The sequence below is a fragment of the Cibotium barometz genome, chromosome 31 (genome assembly GCF_041138505.1).
Source record: "Cibotium barometz isolate CiBa-2024 chromosome 31, ASM4113850v1, whole genome shotgun sequence".
Lineage (NCBI taxonomy): Eukaryota > Viridiplantae > Streptophyta > Polypodiopsida > Cyatheales > Cibotiaceae > Cibotium > Cibotium barometz.
The window spans coordinates 23,094,629-23,108,163 of NC_141076.1; the positions used below are offsets into that span (position 1 = coordinate 23,094,629).

Sequence of the window (13,535 nt, forward strand, 5' to 3'; positions counted from 1 at the left end):
TATTCTCTGTCAAACGTTCTTGCACTACAATCTTTAAGCTTGGAACTAGGTATTCCATAGGCATTACTACCTCAACACCATAAGCTAGACGGAAGGGAGTGTATCCCGTCGCTACCTTATATGATGTTCGTTATGCCGATAGGACTGCTGTCAGCAGCTTATGCTCCCAGTCCGTTTAACTTGCTTCCAAGGTTTTCGTTCAAGATAGTACACAAAATTTTGTTTGTACTCTCTGCTTAACCATTAGCCTATGGATAATAAGGTGATGATTTTCAATAGACTACTAAGAATTCGGAAAGTAAATGATCAATTACCTCATTAATGAAATGTGAGCCACGATCACTAACTAATTTTAATGGGCAGCTGAATCTCGAGATAATTTGCTCATATAAGAATTTTGTTGTTGTGCGTGCATCAACTCGCTTCGAGGCTCTAGCTTCTGTCCATTTGGTTAAATAGTCCGTGGCCACGATCGCATATCGAGCTTGTGAGGATGTGCCGCTGGACTAATAGGTCCAACAAAATCTACTCCCCATTTCTCGAAGGGTTGTCTTACAATAATAGGGTTGCCGCTGGACTAATAGGTCCAACAAAATCTACTCCCCATTTCTCGAAGGGTTGTCCTTACAATAATAGGGGTGAGCGACATCTTGTCCCTTTGTTATGGGATAGCAAATCGCTGACATTCCTTGCACCTTTTTGATAAATTCTATGGCATCCCCGAACAACATAGGCCACCATAATCCTGCTTGAATTACCTTGTGAGCCGTAATCTCTCCAGCAAAATGTCCTCCTACTATTCCTGAATAAGCTTCATCCAATATCGTGATGAACTCTTCTCTCACACATCTTCTTAGGACATTGTCTTTACCTAGCTTATATAGTTCTCCCCCAATTAATTGATAAGGTACAGCAATCTTGATAAGCCACCGCATTTTATCTTTGTTCAAGGGTGTTTCCTATACGGAAAACCATAAGCTAGTGCGCCAATTCATGTGTCTGCTTCAATCAATCGTATGCTTTCTGGCATTTCTCAGTCCATTTAAAGACAATGAGTAGCTTGTACAATGGCTTGGCGATTTCAACATAGAAAATTATGAAGCAGTGGTAATACCCAACGTGGCCCATAAATCTTTGCACACCTTTGTAATTAGTGGGTGGTGGCAGCTCCCAAGATCAACTTGACCTTACTGTCATCCATGGATATACCATTCTTTGAGACAATGTGTCCCAATATCACACCATGTTTGATCCAAAATTAGCACTTTAAAAGGTTAAGGGATATACGATATAATCGACATCGCTCAAACACCTTCCTTAAACAAGCCATATGGTCTGCCCATTGAGAGTGTACTCACAGACCGTCAATGAATGAATACTTCCAATCACTTCTGTAAGTAGTCCTTGAAGGCTGTGCACATCAATCGTTGGAATGTTGTTGGGGCATTGGTTGGACCAAAAGGCATGACTTTGTATGAAAATGTCCCCCAAAAGCTATCTTATGCTGGTCTTCTGATGCTATTGACACCTAATTGTAGCCTGAAAATCCGTCCAAGAAGCTCTAAGCTTCTTCACCAGCCACTCTCTCCAAAACATGTTCCGTATAGAGCAATGGATAATGATCTTTCCTAGTAGTCGTGTTGACCTTTTTAAGGTCGACATATACTCTAAGTTTTCCATTCTTTTTTGGCACTATTACGATTGGTGACAACCAAACCATGTGTTCTATCTCATAGATGAAATCCGTAGCAATGAGTTTATCTATTTCCTCCTTTACAATTGTCGTATACTTAGGATTCATCTTGTATGGTTTCTCCTTGGTTGGTCTTGATCCTTCCATGAATGGAATTGTATGTTGCACTACCTCAAGTGGTACACCCTTTATCTCCTTGTAATTCCAAGCAAAACAATCCTTAAATTCTTTAAGGAGAGTAACGAGCTCGTCTTCTTCAGCTGAAGTCAAGTCCTTAGCAATATATACGGGTCTGGCTTCCTCCCCTAGTCCCATAATATCCTTAAATTCTTTAAGGAGAGTAGCGAGCTCGTCTTCTTCAGCTGAAGTCAAGTCCTTAGCAATATATACGGGTCTGGCTTCCTCCCCTAGTCCCATAATATCAACTTCCTTAACTTTAGCCGAGCCATCGTATGATGTGGATAGCCCATTCTCCTTAACCCTTTTTGCCATCAGTCGGACCACTTTCCATTCGTCAACAATGTAGGTTTTGAAGTGGTCTGGTACTGAGAGCAAGTCTGGTTTCTTCTCATTCTCACTTTTTGTTTTAGCCATGACTTTTCTAGCCTCACACTCGGCTTCTACCAGAGCCTTGTTCCGTTTTCAACACCTAGCTTTTATAAGCTTAGGTGTTTCTAGCTCTTGAAGGATAACTTTCTCCTTATGTTTTCTCTCTAGTGATATCTTACTTAATTCCTCACGCCAATCCTTAGAAAACTCATCGTGTACCTTAGTGGCTTCGAGGTATCTCAGCCAGTGGGTATCCGTGGGTTTTCTTTGTAATAGGGCATTTCGTCGGGCAATATACCATTTCTGTTTTCGCCATCTTCTGAGGCGTTGAGCGTTGGTACAACCTTGTGTTACAGTCCCTTCTATGCTAGAGGCCTCCTCTTCTGAATTTTCATCAATGGTTTGCCAATTAACCATGCAAATAGAGATCGTAGGGATATTTCCAAATTCCATATATTGGGTCCCCCTGGGTTACATCACATCTATGGTAGCTAGCACATGCATTTCATTTTCACTGAAATTCGGAGGAGAAAGTGATGTATACATTTCCGTTTTCTCTTCCTCTGCAATTTTCCATCGTGGGCTGGCATATTTATACGGATGTGGTCCGCTCCGTTTGTGACCGAATCATTACTGAACAGCTGCCCTTCCATGGGGTGTGCTCTCCACCGTGGGCTGGCATATTTATACAGATGTGGTCCGCTCCGTTTGTGACCGAATCATTACTGAACAGCTGCCCTTCCATGGGGTGTGCTCTCCACATTCTCAGATCTATCTTTGAATTTTGTGAATCCCCCTACACACATACACGTGATCTAATCCCCAAATCGTGCACCAATTTGGACTCCCTCATGAAGGGTCTTCCCAATATTATGTCATGTGAGTCGGGTTGGCGCAAGAAGTCCATTACCAAAAATGTATGATGGTAGCAAAACGTAAAGAGATTGAGTTTCACATTCTCCAAAAGTCCAATGGGTCTTGAAGATGTTTCGTCTGCTATTTTAACGATTAGATCTGCTCTTTTTAGATCGGGTTTTCCCTAGTTTTCCCAGCAACGTTTTGTGATGATGCTAACCTCTGCCCCACCATCCAGGATAGCCAATGCCTGTGGTACCCATTCATCATGATGAATCGGATTTGTAGCATTTGTTTCGTCACTTTCGTAATAACGTCCCAATTGATTAACTAGTATCTTGACGACTTGGATTTCCCTTGTGGTGGCAGAACCTCCTCTGTAGTGTCGGCGGGTGGCCTTAGTTCGCCTTCTACCCATTCCTTTATGTCTGTCCATAGGGTTGGTGAATTGTGTAGCAGTTTCCCCAATGGCATTTGCATAGGCATGGACAATATAGCCGTGAGGCTTCCTATGTCCCCTGGGTTCTCTGGGGGGGGTGACTGAGGGTTCCCTCCATGTGTGTGTCTCGTATTCATCCCTAGGGAAGGAATGGATGGACTCACTCTGTGCATTTTCCTCAAACATCCTGGTCATTGTGTTTGCTTGAGATCCCTCTTCCATTTCTTATGGAATTGGAGTAGGTACATTTAATTCTCTTTCCCTTGTTGGCTCGTTTCTTAGATACATTGTATCCCTAGCCCTTAGCTTGGCTTCCTATAGCCGTTGTCATTCTTCTACTAAGGCTCTAGTGTCTTTGAGCTTCCTTATCTCCTCTTCGGCATTTGGACACTCACCAACTCCTTTAGGGGTTGACGATCTTTCCCTTTGCTCCTCTAGATCAGGCTCTTTGTTGTGATTGATCGCTTGATCCCCTTCTTCTCTCGATTGGGTGGATCCGGTGTCGATCGTATCTTCTTCGGATCCATCTTGGATTGTAACCCTTGTGTCACCCTTACCTACTTTTTTCACTCTTCTCCTGCGGGGCCAGTTATGGAAATGGTCACATCTGCTCGGTCCTTCCCCTTGTCTTCCAATTGGGCCTAGACTCGTGTCAAGACATTGAGTGGTGTGATATTTCTAGGCTGCACACTAATGGTTTGGATGGTGGCTTGATTAGAAATGGAAGTCAAACCCCTTGCACGGTATGGACAATCCTTGATCAAATGATCAATACCACATTTAGTACAAGTGGGTACTAGCATGTCATTGGGCGAAGCAGTCAAATGTTGGGGTTGTGCATATGAACCACATTCTTGTTTGGGCACTCAGCGATTCAATGCGGCCCACCACACAGCCAAAACATTGTAACGGTCCTCTCCTCATGTTTGAGTTCATGTCCTTACCCTTCCATTGTACCGTGGTTTGAAACACAATTACTGGCATGTTATTTTATAGGACAGAGAATTCAGGTGTGACCTCCGCAGCTTCCTCATAGTACTCTCCACTAAGTTCTACTTCACGTACCAAATCAATATATTATGATGACTCTTCAATCAATACTTGGTTGATTTTAGCATGTGGTGGTTGTGGTGGTAGAACAGGTGGTGGTAGAGGTGAAGTGTCCTGTACTCGGAACATCCCCCTAGGCAAATAAGAAGAAGAGTTGGGTTGTCCTACAGCTGCAGTGATTTGTCTAGGTGGTGCTAGTAAGGCCAATAGAGTTCTAGGTACCGGCAGCTATGCAACTATTTGGAATCTTGGATATTTGCACATTGAAGTGTCATAATTCCCTAATTTTACAAAGTGTGTGCACAATAGAGCAGTGGCCTTGCTCTTATAACTATGGACATTCAGTGGTAGTGTGATTCAATCTGCACATGGAGCACCACACCAATTCCCTACTACAGGGGTAAAGATGGTTATTCCCATGCCCAGATGTTTCTCTTCCCTCCTTTACCTTTAATTTCTCTAGTATTGCGTTATTGAGCTCATCCACAGTCATGTTTCTGACTTGCTTGCTCCGAGTTCCAATCTCTTGGTGACTCAAAACACGCGAAGTAATGGTTCTAAAGATATTTTGACATCTTCCAGTTGTGGCAATTCAAGCATATTATCTTCATATTCAATTGCCAGTTTGCAACATGCATCTAGAGTGGCTAGTCGGGCTAGTACCAGATAATCATGCACTTGGTGGTCCCTAACTCCCCTCTAAAAGCAAGGCAAGAACTGATCTCGTCAGTTAACCTCTCCCGTAGTTTGCACCTTGAATTTAGGTGCTTTAATCAAGACACATAGTCTCTCATCGACTCCATTTACTTTTGTTTGATATTGTGCAGCTGTGCCACAGGGCTCCATCTGTCATCACCACTTCTAGGGCAAAGCTGGGCACAAACACATTCTTGAGTCATGTGAAGTTAACCTTATCCTCGGGTTCAAGGGTTCGAAACCATTGATGCGCTTTCCCTTCTAGGGTCAGTGAGAAAGCATGAATCATTGTCACATCACCGACCAGCCTGCAGGTTTCGCATGTGGATTCAAAAATCTTTACATGTTGAATAGGATCCCCGTCCCCATAGAATTTTTGGATGAGCTTAGAAATGATGTGTGGCTTCATCTGGGAGGGCCGGGATTCTAGAGTAGTGCCTAGTTCCCTGACCATTCCTCGGTCCATTTCTGCGGCCATATTCAATAGATCCGTCCTTGTGGTTGTATTAAGATCAATAGTTGGATCCACCCTTGGTCTTTGAGGAATTGCTCCCCCCATCCTCTTCCTATGTTGGATCTCCTAGGTATCTCCAGTCCTTGGGATGGTCTTGCCATTGCACCTTGGAATGGCTCATCATTAGTTGCCTCTGTATGCCTTTGTAGAATTAAAAGTTCCATGTCCTGCAGGAACGTAAGATGATTGATCATCTACTCGATGTTCTTTTTGGTGTACAGACGATCCTCCACTTCACCCACCGCTCTTGCTAGATTATCCTCTTCTTCTAGGGTTACAAACCCTTCCTCAGCTCTGGGCTCTTCATTTATGGGTTCTAAGTTTGGAATTTCTCCCTCATTTCTTCGTATGACTGTTTTCGGCTCCTTACCTCGTGATTGGAGTAAGTTTAAACTTCCCATATCCTTTTGTTCAGCTCTTGCCCTTCGAGCATCACGCTCTTGTTTCCTTAAGCTCAACTCTCGTAGTAGCTGTCGTTCCACCTCGATCCTTTTTAGATCTAACTCTAGTACCTCTGAGGTGGGGAAGAATACTTGACCTATCTTGGCCGCACTTTCCATGCCCTATCTCATTCGGGGGGTGCCGGTGTTTGACAGAATCAAATTTGACGTTTGGATGGGCACTTCTTGCCTTGGACCAAGTCCAGCGCTGGTTGACAAACCCATGCCTGTAGATTATGCTTCTTTATCACTCAAAACTAGTTTGGAGACCAAAAAATCCCCAGGCGATATCAATAATACCACTAGATCTGGTTGAGGAGGGTGGTTTCTCCTCTTCCCAAACCCAGAGTATGTCAGCCCTTCTTCCATGGATTCTTCACTACTAGTTTCAACGGTGGTCAGATTCCTTATTAAGACACTCAAGTGAGTGCTTACTAAGTGGCCTGAACCCACACTTTTTGATAGGAAGATCTTGGGTGATTTGATGCACTATCTTCAGGTGTAAGATCGTCTCCGATGAGCTTTCCAGACCTTAAGTGCATGTATGTATGATTTGATAAGCTATTTTAATGTCCCAATTAATTTTTGATCAGATTCTGTCGACCTATTTCTAAGGCTGTGAGATTACAGAGAACAGTTCATGGCATGAAGTGTCAAAAAACAGTTCACGTCGTGAACTATTTTCTGCACTTTCACGTGCTTAATTTTTTTTGCTCTTGGGATTAGAACTCCACGTTACCTTATTATGGATGTCAATTTTTTCAAGACTTCCTTAGCCTTCATATGACTATACCAAGTTTGTGAGTTAGATTTGATTAAGGCGTGAGATTGTAGAAAAAGTTCACGTCGTGAAGAGATAAGGTTTCACGTCGTGAAAAATAATGGGTTCACGTTGTGAACAAAAAATGGTTCACGCCGTGAAGGTTTCTAAAATGGTTCACACCGTGAAGAGTTCTGAAATAGTTCACGTCGTCGTGAACGTATTTCTACACGTTCACGATTCTTAATTTTGTCAGACCTCGTGGTGTTAGAGGTGTCAGGATAAAGCTACTTATTTTTTGCAAGGTAATCCCGCGAATTGCGACGTTAATCGCGGCGTTGATGTCAGGAGTGATTCACATCGTAAAGTTGTAGAAAACGGTTCACGACGTGAACGATTTTCCTGCAGTTTCACGTGGGAACTTCCCTTGTCGACTAATATGATTCTGGGTGCAAAATACTTATCTAACTGTTTCCAAAATGATTGTGCCACGCCTAAGGCGTGTAATACAAGTTCAAGGCACAATCAATGGCTCATTATTTTTTCGATTTTTGTGAATTTTTGAAAAGAAAAAAAACTAAGCACCAACCTGCTCGTTCACATTGATGATTCCAGTGATGTAAATATCAAAATTAACTAGAAAAAACAGTGAAGCTCTCTTCCAAGACCACTCCACCACACACATACACAACGAACACAACCAATTTCTCATGATTTTTTACTACCACACAAATCTTATTCATTCATTTCATACACAACGCACTACCAGAATGCAAAGGCAATCATGAATCTTATGTAATGGGAGTGAAACTCCAAGAGAAAGGAAGAAACAAACGTGTTTCCCCGGCAGGGCGGTGCCAAAAATGTTATGGGTTACCACACCTCCAAGAGGGAACTCAATGCATTCACCTAACGGAAGAGCAATAGAACACAACTGTCATAGGGAACTTACTAATTCTTTGAACTTGAGTCCCTTGAGGCCTCCAAGCTCACTTATTAAGCTCCAAACCTCCGAACTCCACCTCCACGTTGTCACCGTAGAGTCGCTCACACCGTCGCATAAGGAAATCACTCTCTCTCACTCTCCCACACAAGCATGAATCATACAAGCATAGAAGAGGCACAAATGCTAGAATGCTCTCTCTCAATCTCTCTCAAGACACAAAGAAGAGCTCTCAATAGCACAAAGAAGAGCTCTCTCAATCTCTCTCAAGACACAAAGAAGAGCTCTCAATAGCACAAAGAAGAGCTCTCTCAATCTCTCTCAAGACACAAAGAAGAGATCTCAATAGCACAAAGGGGGATTGTGTCTTTTCATTATGAGAAAATGCCTTATATACAATTGGCCCTTATTCACACTTGGACGCCCAAAAACGTACTTAACTAAGGCCTTGGGTGGCCAATATTTAATAATGTACAACTTTTATAGTGCCTTTTCATGACACTTATTAATATCCTCAATTGGAGGAGCATACTTGTTAATCCAAAATGGGATTAACATCAACTGTTTGATGTGCTCCTGCATCATCGAAGACTTTGCAGGATTCATCACCCGCATCTTCACTTCCAAGGAAATCCGCTTCATAGGTGATACCCTGGTATATAGAGAAGCTAAATGCTACCAAATCCCTCTGGCCAACGTCATATGTTTAATATGATTAATCACCTATGGTGTGCAATTAAGGAAGATGAAAGAATACACACGGGCATTGACACGATCCCATAACTATTCCTAAGCTTCCCGTTCTTTCCCCCAAGTAGAGGGTAAAATCTCCCCGTCCTCCAACTTCGACCGTGGAACACCAACCACAATGAAATCAGCCAAGTCATAAGAGTTCAAGACAAACTCCATCATTACCTTCCAGATGCCATAGTTGGTCTCGTCCAACTGTCGATCCACCAGGAATGTGGGGAGAGTAGGGATCTTCATGTGCTTCTCAGCCATCTCAAGCAAATCTGCCATCTCAAGGGTTCACAACGTCTTGTGAAGGGAGGGTGGGAAAAATAAAGAAGAGGCTACAAACAATATGTAAGGTGGCTATCCAATGGTGATGGCCGCCTTCTTCTACCCGATCTCCAAGTCCTGATGAATAGCACCACAAATAAGCAAACTCTCAAGCTCCCACTGTCTCCAAGCTTCAAGCAACCTAGGGCTCTGATACCATGTTGGAATGCATAGCGGAAAAATAAGACAACTGCTATAGAGAACAAAACGTGGAAGTGTAGAGAGAGAGAGAGAAGCTGTATAAACTCTGCTATATACACATGAAACTGATACAAAAATAGGTGTGGGGGCAAGGGTAGTATTTATACCACCCTCCAATACTAGTCGGTCAGGTCAAAACAGTCGACAGGCAGTCTGAGATGTCCACGATTGAAGATGTAGTCGGTCAGCAAAAAATCAAGTCGACTAAAACAAAAATCTAGTCAGCCAAGACAAGTGCAGTCGGCCAGAGAAATACAACCCCCATAACCAAAAAAATAGGGAGAAATATGGAAAAATGGGAAAAAATAGAAAAGGCTCCTGGGCAAGCACACCCACAATAAAGGCCGTCACTGTACAGACAGGAGATGGCTACTAACAGAATATGTGGCTACCAAAGAAGACTGTGAGCTAGTAGAAGAGAAGGATGAGCTTGCAGAAGATAATGTATGTGGAAGATATAATCACATATGGAGGATGACTATCTACTGTTTTTTAGGACCACCCTTAATTAACTAAAGTGCGGCTAGGAATCTCTTGATTTCTAGACTTTTACTTGGAGAGGTGTGGATCTTCCTTTGATATGTTATCTAGTAGCTCCAGGCTCAATTGGTCTATGTATCTTACTTAGTTGTTGTTCCTTCTGATCTCAATTTGTGTGTCATGTGTAAATTATACCTGGTTTGATGCATCTTCCTATATTACCATGTTTGGTTTGGTCTTTGATGTATGCTACGTATCTACATGTATCTGCATGTTGACACATAGTTGTCTATAGAATTTTCTTGTTCCTTTGCACATCAACTCCATTCAAATGCATCATGTCGTCAGAGTTTGTATATTGATTCTTTTTTATGTTGTTGTTTGAAGCCTTACATTTGTTTGGTTTTTTTGATGGCTTTATGGCTTTAGTGAGCCAAGAGGGAAATGATCCTACAACAACAGAGAATTTGAAAGAGAACAAACACTCTATACATGGTATTTTGGTATGTTTAAGAGCCAAGCACTGAAGTTGGGTTGTATTAGGTTTCTTCTTATGGTTTTGTTAAATGGATTCTTCTCCTATGGGTGAGCCCAAGAGCGATGGATCTAGCTATGCAATATACGAAACATTTTTTCTTGCAAGAGAGGCTCGAGGTACTTTACCCCTTCTTGTGATGTGTTGAACCCCTCTCCCCTCTCCCCCCTCCCCTCTCTCTCCCCCCCCTTAACTAATGTACTCGTCACATGAGTTGCTTCTATTGGTCCCATAGACCTCGAGCAGAGGAAATCAATCAATCACTCAATCAATCTCCTCCGTCGCTCTATGTATCAAATTTTCCTCGGGATTTTAACTTTGAGAGTCGGTATCATCTAATCACTAAAAATAGGATGCATTGTGATTGTACAATAGTAGTTTCTCTACATGAAACCCTATTGTATCATTTAATCACTAAAAATAGGATGCATTGTAGTAGTTTCTCTACATGAAACCCTATTGTATCATTTAATCACTAAAAATCGGACGCATTGTGATTGTATAGTAGTTTATGTACACGAAACCCTATCGTGCGGCTACACTTAGCTTCACTTTTTGTCTTAAAAAAACGGCTACCCAAGCACGGTAGGTGTTCATGTTCCATCGCACAGGGGATGGATCCGTTGGTTCGAAGCTGTCGGTGATCTCGCGCAACAGACAATTATCGTACAAAAGTCGATCGATCTAACCGTGTAGCATGGGTCACCATGTGGAGTGGTTGCTGCTTCTACTACTGTGTCTCCTGGGGAGCAGCGGCATAGGATCGCGCAGCCTGGAGCCTGATCAGGGGAGCCGAGATTCCGCCGTTGAGCTAGATGCCACCGCTTTCAACTCCACTCTGTTGGCAGCTCCTGCTCGATGGGCCATCGTGGAGTTTTATGCGCACTGGTTAGTGGCTCTTTTGAACTACAACTTGCAAGGACAATTGTGGATTCCAGGCTTTACGATGAGCGACTGCAACTTGTACTCTTAAAATGTAAAAGATCACTATTACAACTCACTGCATTCAATTATAGAGTGGAAAACCAGCCTTAACTGTAAAAAAAAGGATTTTATGCATGATTATCCTTTGTTAGGCATCCGTTGCACTACTTGATGAACCTCAGGTTTACAACCGCCTCTACTTCTGGTCAGCAAGTGAATGTGCTTATCCTGAAATGCTTATTGCGAGCCAGAAAGTGTGCTTATTGTTCTGAAATTGCTCATTGTGCTTTAGATCCTAGCAAAACACTCCATAAATATTATCAGGCGTAAGAGTTTCCCAGCAGTGGATCTAGAATACCTTTTAAGGCTTAATTGCAGTGATGTGTGCCATTTTGTTGGGCAGCCTACTCCTACCCATTTTGGGCAACCCTACCTCACAGTTATAGCCTCTGTTGTTCCTTTATAGATTAGTGCTAACAACGGGTCTATATTTGAGCTGAACACTAAACATGAGACATATCTAAGTGCTGGAGCTGATGCATGTGGCATCCCATCCTACTTATCTTGAGATCACTCCAATGCTCCTCATAGGTCTTGCTGGTTGGTGTGTGCTACTCCAACAATAGGAGGGTATGGATTTGGTTATGATTATAGATTGGAAAATTTGCTGGTGGTATTACTCAAATTTCTTGTGCTTTTCTTACTTCCAAAACAAAAGTAGAATGGATTGATCTTGTCAGAGCTATTATTGCTAACCAATTTGACAAGATGTGAATGGACTTGGTGGAGAAAGATCTTGGGTAAAAGAAATGGTTGCACTTGTCTTTAGTGACAGTGCATGCAGGTATACTAGGCCCCTTGTGGCACTTTCTAGCCTCTAGCTGGAACATAGTGTCTACTAAGGGGATCATGTAACGTCAGCTATCATAGCGTCTACTAAGGGGATCATGTAACGTCAGCTATCAAATGTCATGTGCATCTCACACTTGGATGCCGTGGACACGAGTGTTCAGGAAAGTGTCCAGCCACACCACGTGTAAGCCCTGTGGTGTGGCTGGACACCTGGTCCCTTGTGGGCCCTTGTCCAAGGACATGTTAGCCAGTGTGCCATCATAGGAACATCAAGGTCATATGTGCACGTCCGACGCAAGTCAATCTGGGCACAAGTCAATCATGCTTGTCTTGCACACTGATGTAACCCTCTTGAATGATGTATTGATGTTCCGGGCACTTACTAGGCTAGTAGCCGGGTGTCCTATGATGTGCATGCCTGTGCCATGGCTAATCTTCAGCATGAACTGGCTTAATCCCTGATTTATTCAAGCATTTAGCCTCAATAATCATCAGCATCAGTATTAGAACTAGCATCATCATCAACATCAGCAGCATCCACATCATCTTCATCCCAAGGAGGGCATGAGCTCTGTTGGCAGCCAGCATAAACCAGTTGGCAGCTGTTCCAGCAGGCAGGCGACAATATCTAGGTGAAGGCCACTTGGTATGGGGAAGACAATACAAAAAGCGCAGCAATAAAAGCATTAAAAACAGTAGTTCCCATGACCAGGCCTGGCCGACAGCATTGGCTACTGGTGGCAGACACAAAGTATCGTGCACCTCCAAGTGAATTCACAGGCATAGTGCAGACATCAGAATGTACTAAATCAAGAACATGCAATTTGCGAGCGACACCAGAGGAATAAGAGAAATTCACTTGCTTTCCATAGATACAATCATTACAAAAGTCAAGGCCAGGGCCTTTTACATCAAATTTCCCCAAAGAGGAGAGAACATCAAGCCCTTTTTCACTCATATGGCTAAGTCTTATGTGCCAAAGTTCCTTTTGAGAGTGAACCTCAGCCACAGCCAAAAACTTGCCAGGTCCAAGAGCCACCACCAAAGATAGTGGAGTAACCCTTGACATCTAGCTGCCCAACTGAAAGTAGACTTTTCTTGAGAGTCAACAACAAGTGCATCATCCATATCAACAATCTCTTCAATAACCACATTAGAAGCAATGTTTACCTTGGGAACTTCCTTGGAAGAAGAGTCATGGTCATCACTTTTAGCATCATTAGCATCCTTTTTCTTCTTACCCTGCTGTTTCTTTCTTTCAAGTTCTTGCTTGTAGTACCTGCAATCGGGCTTTTTATGGCCTTTGCGTCCACATTGATAGCATGTAACATCCTGGGACTTACCCCTGCTCTTGCTCCTGTTCTTGCCTCTATTATTTGCATTATTCTTCTTTTCAGACCTGCCTCTAACATTATATGCTGACCCGCTGCTTTCACCACTGGTCTTTCTTCTAATCTCTTCATTTAGAATATAACCACGTACACCATCAAAGGTCAAAGCAGCATTGCTGCTCAAAGAAACAACCAAGGCTTCCCAGCTATC

The 13,535-nt window shown here is 42.9% G+C and overlaps 1 protein-coding gene across 2 annotated transcripts in view; it reads left to right on the forward strand.

Moving 5' to 3' along the window:
• The first annotated feature begins 10,751 nt into the window (after positions 1-10,751).
• Positions 10,752-13,535, forward strand: part of LOC147620638 (sulfhydryl oxidase 2-like) — a 34,943-nt gene continuing 32,159 nt past the window's right edge. The window contains exon 1 of one of the 2 annotated variants that reach the window (XM_086824898.1): positions 10,752-11,105. In XM_086824898.1, coding sequence (XP_086681024.1) covers positions 10,915-11,105 — 191 coding nt within the window. In that variant the 5' untranslated portion in view covers positions 10,752-10,914. The remainder of the gene's footprint in view (positions 11,106-13,535) is intronic. The other variant, XM_086824899.1, reaches the window with a different exon arrangement.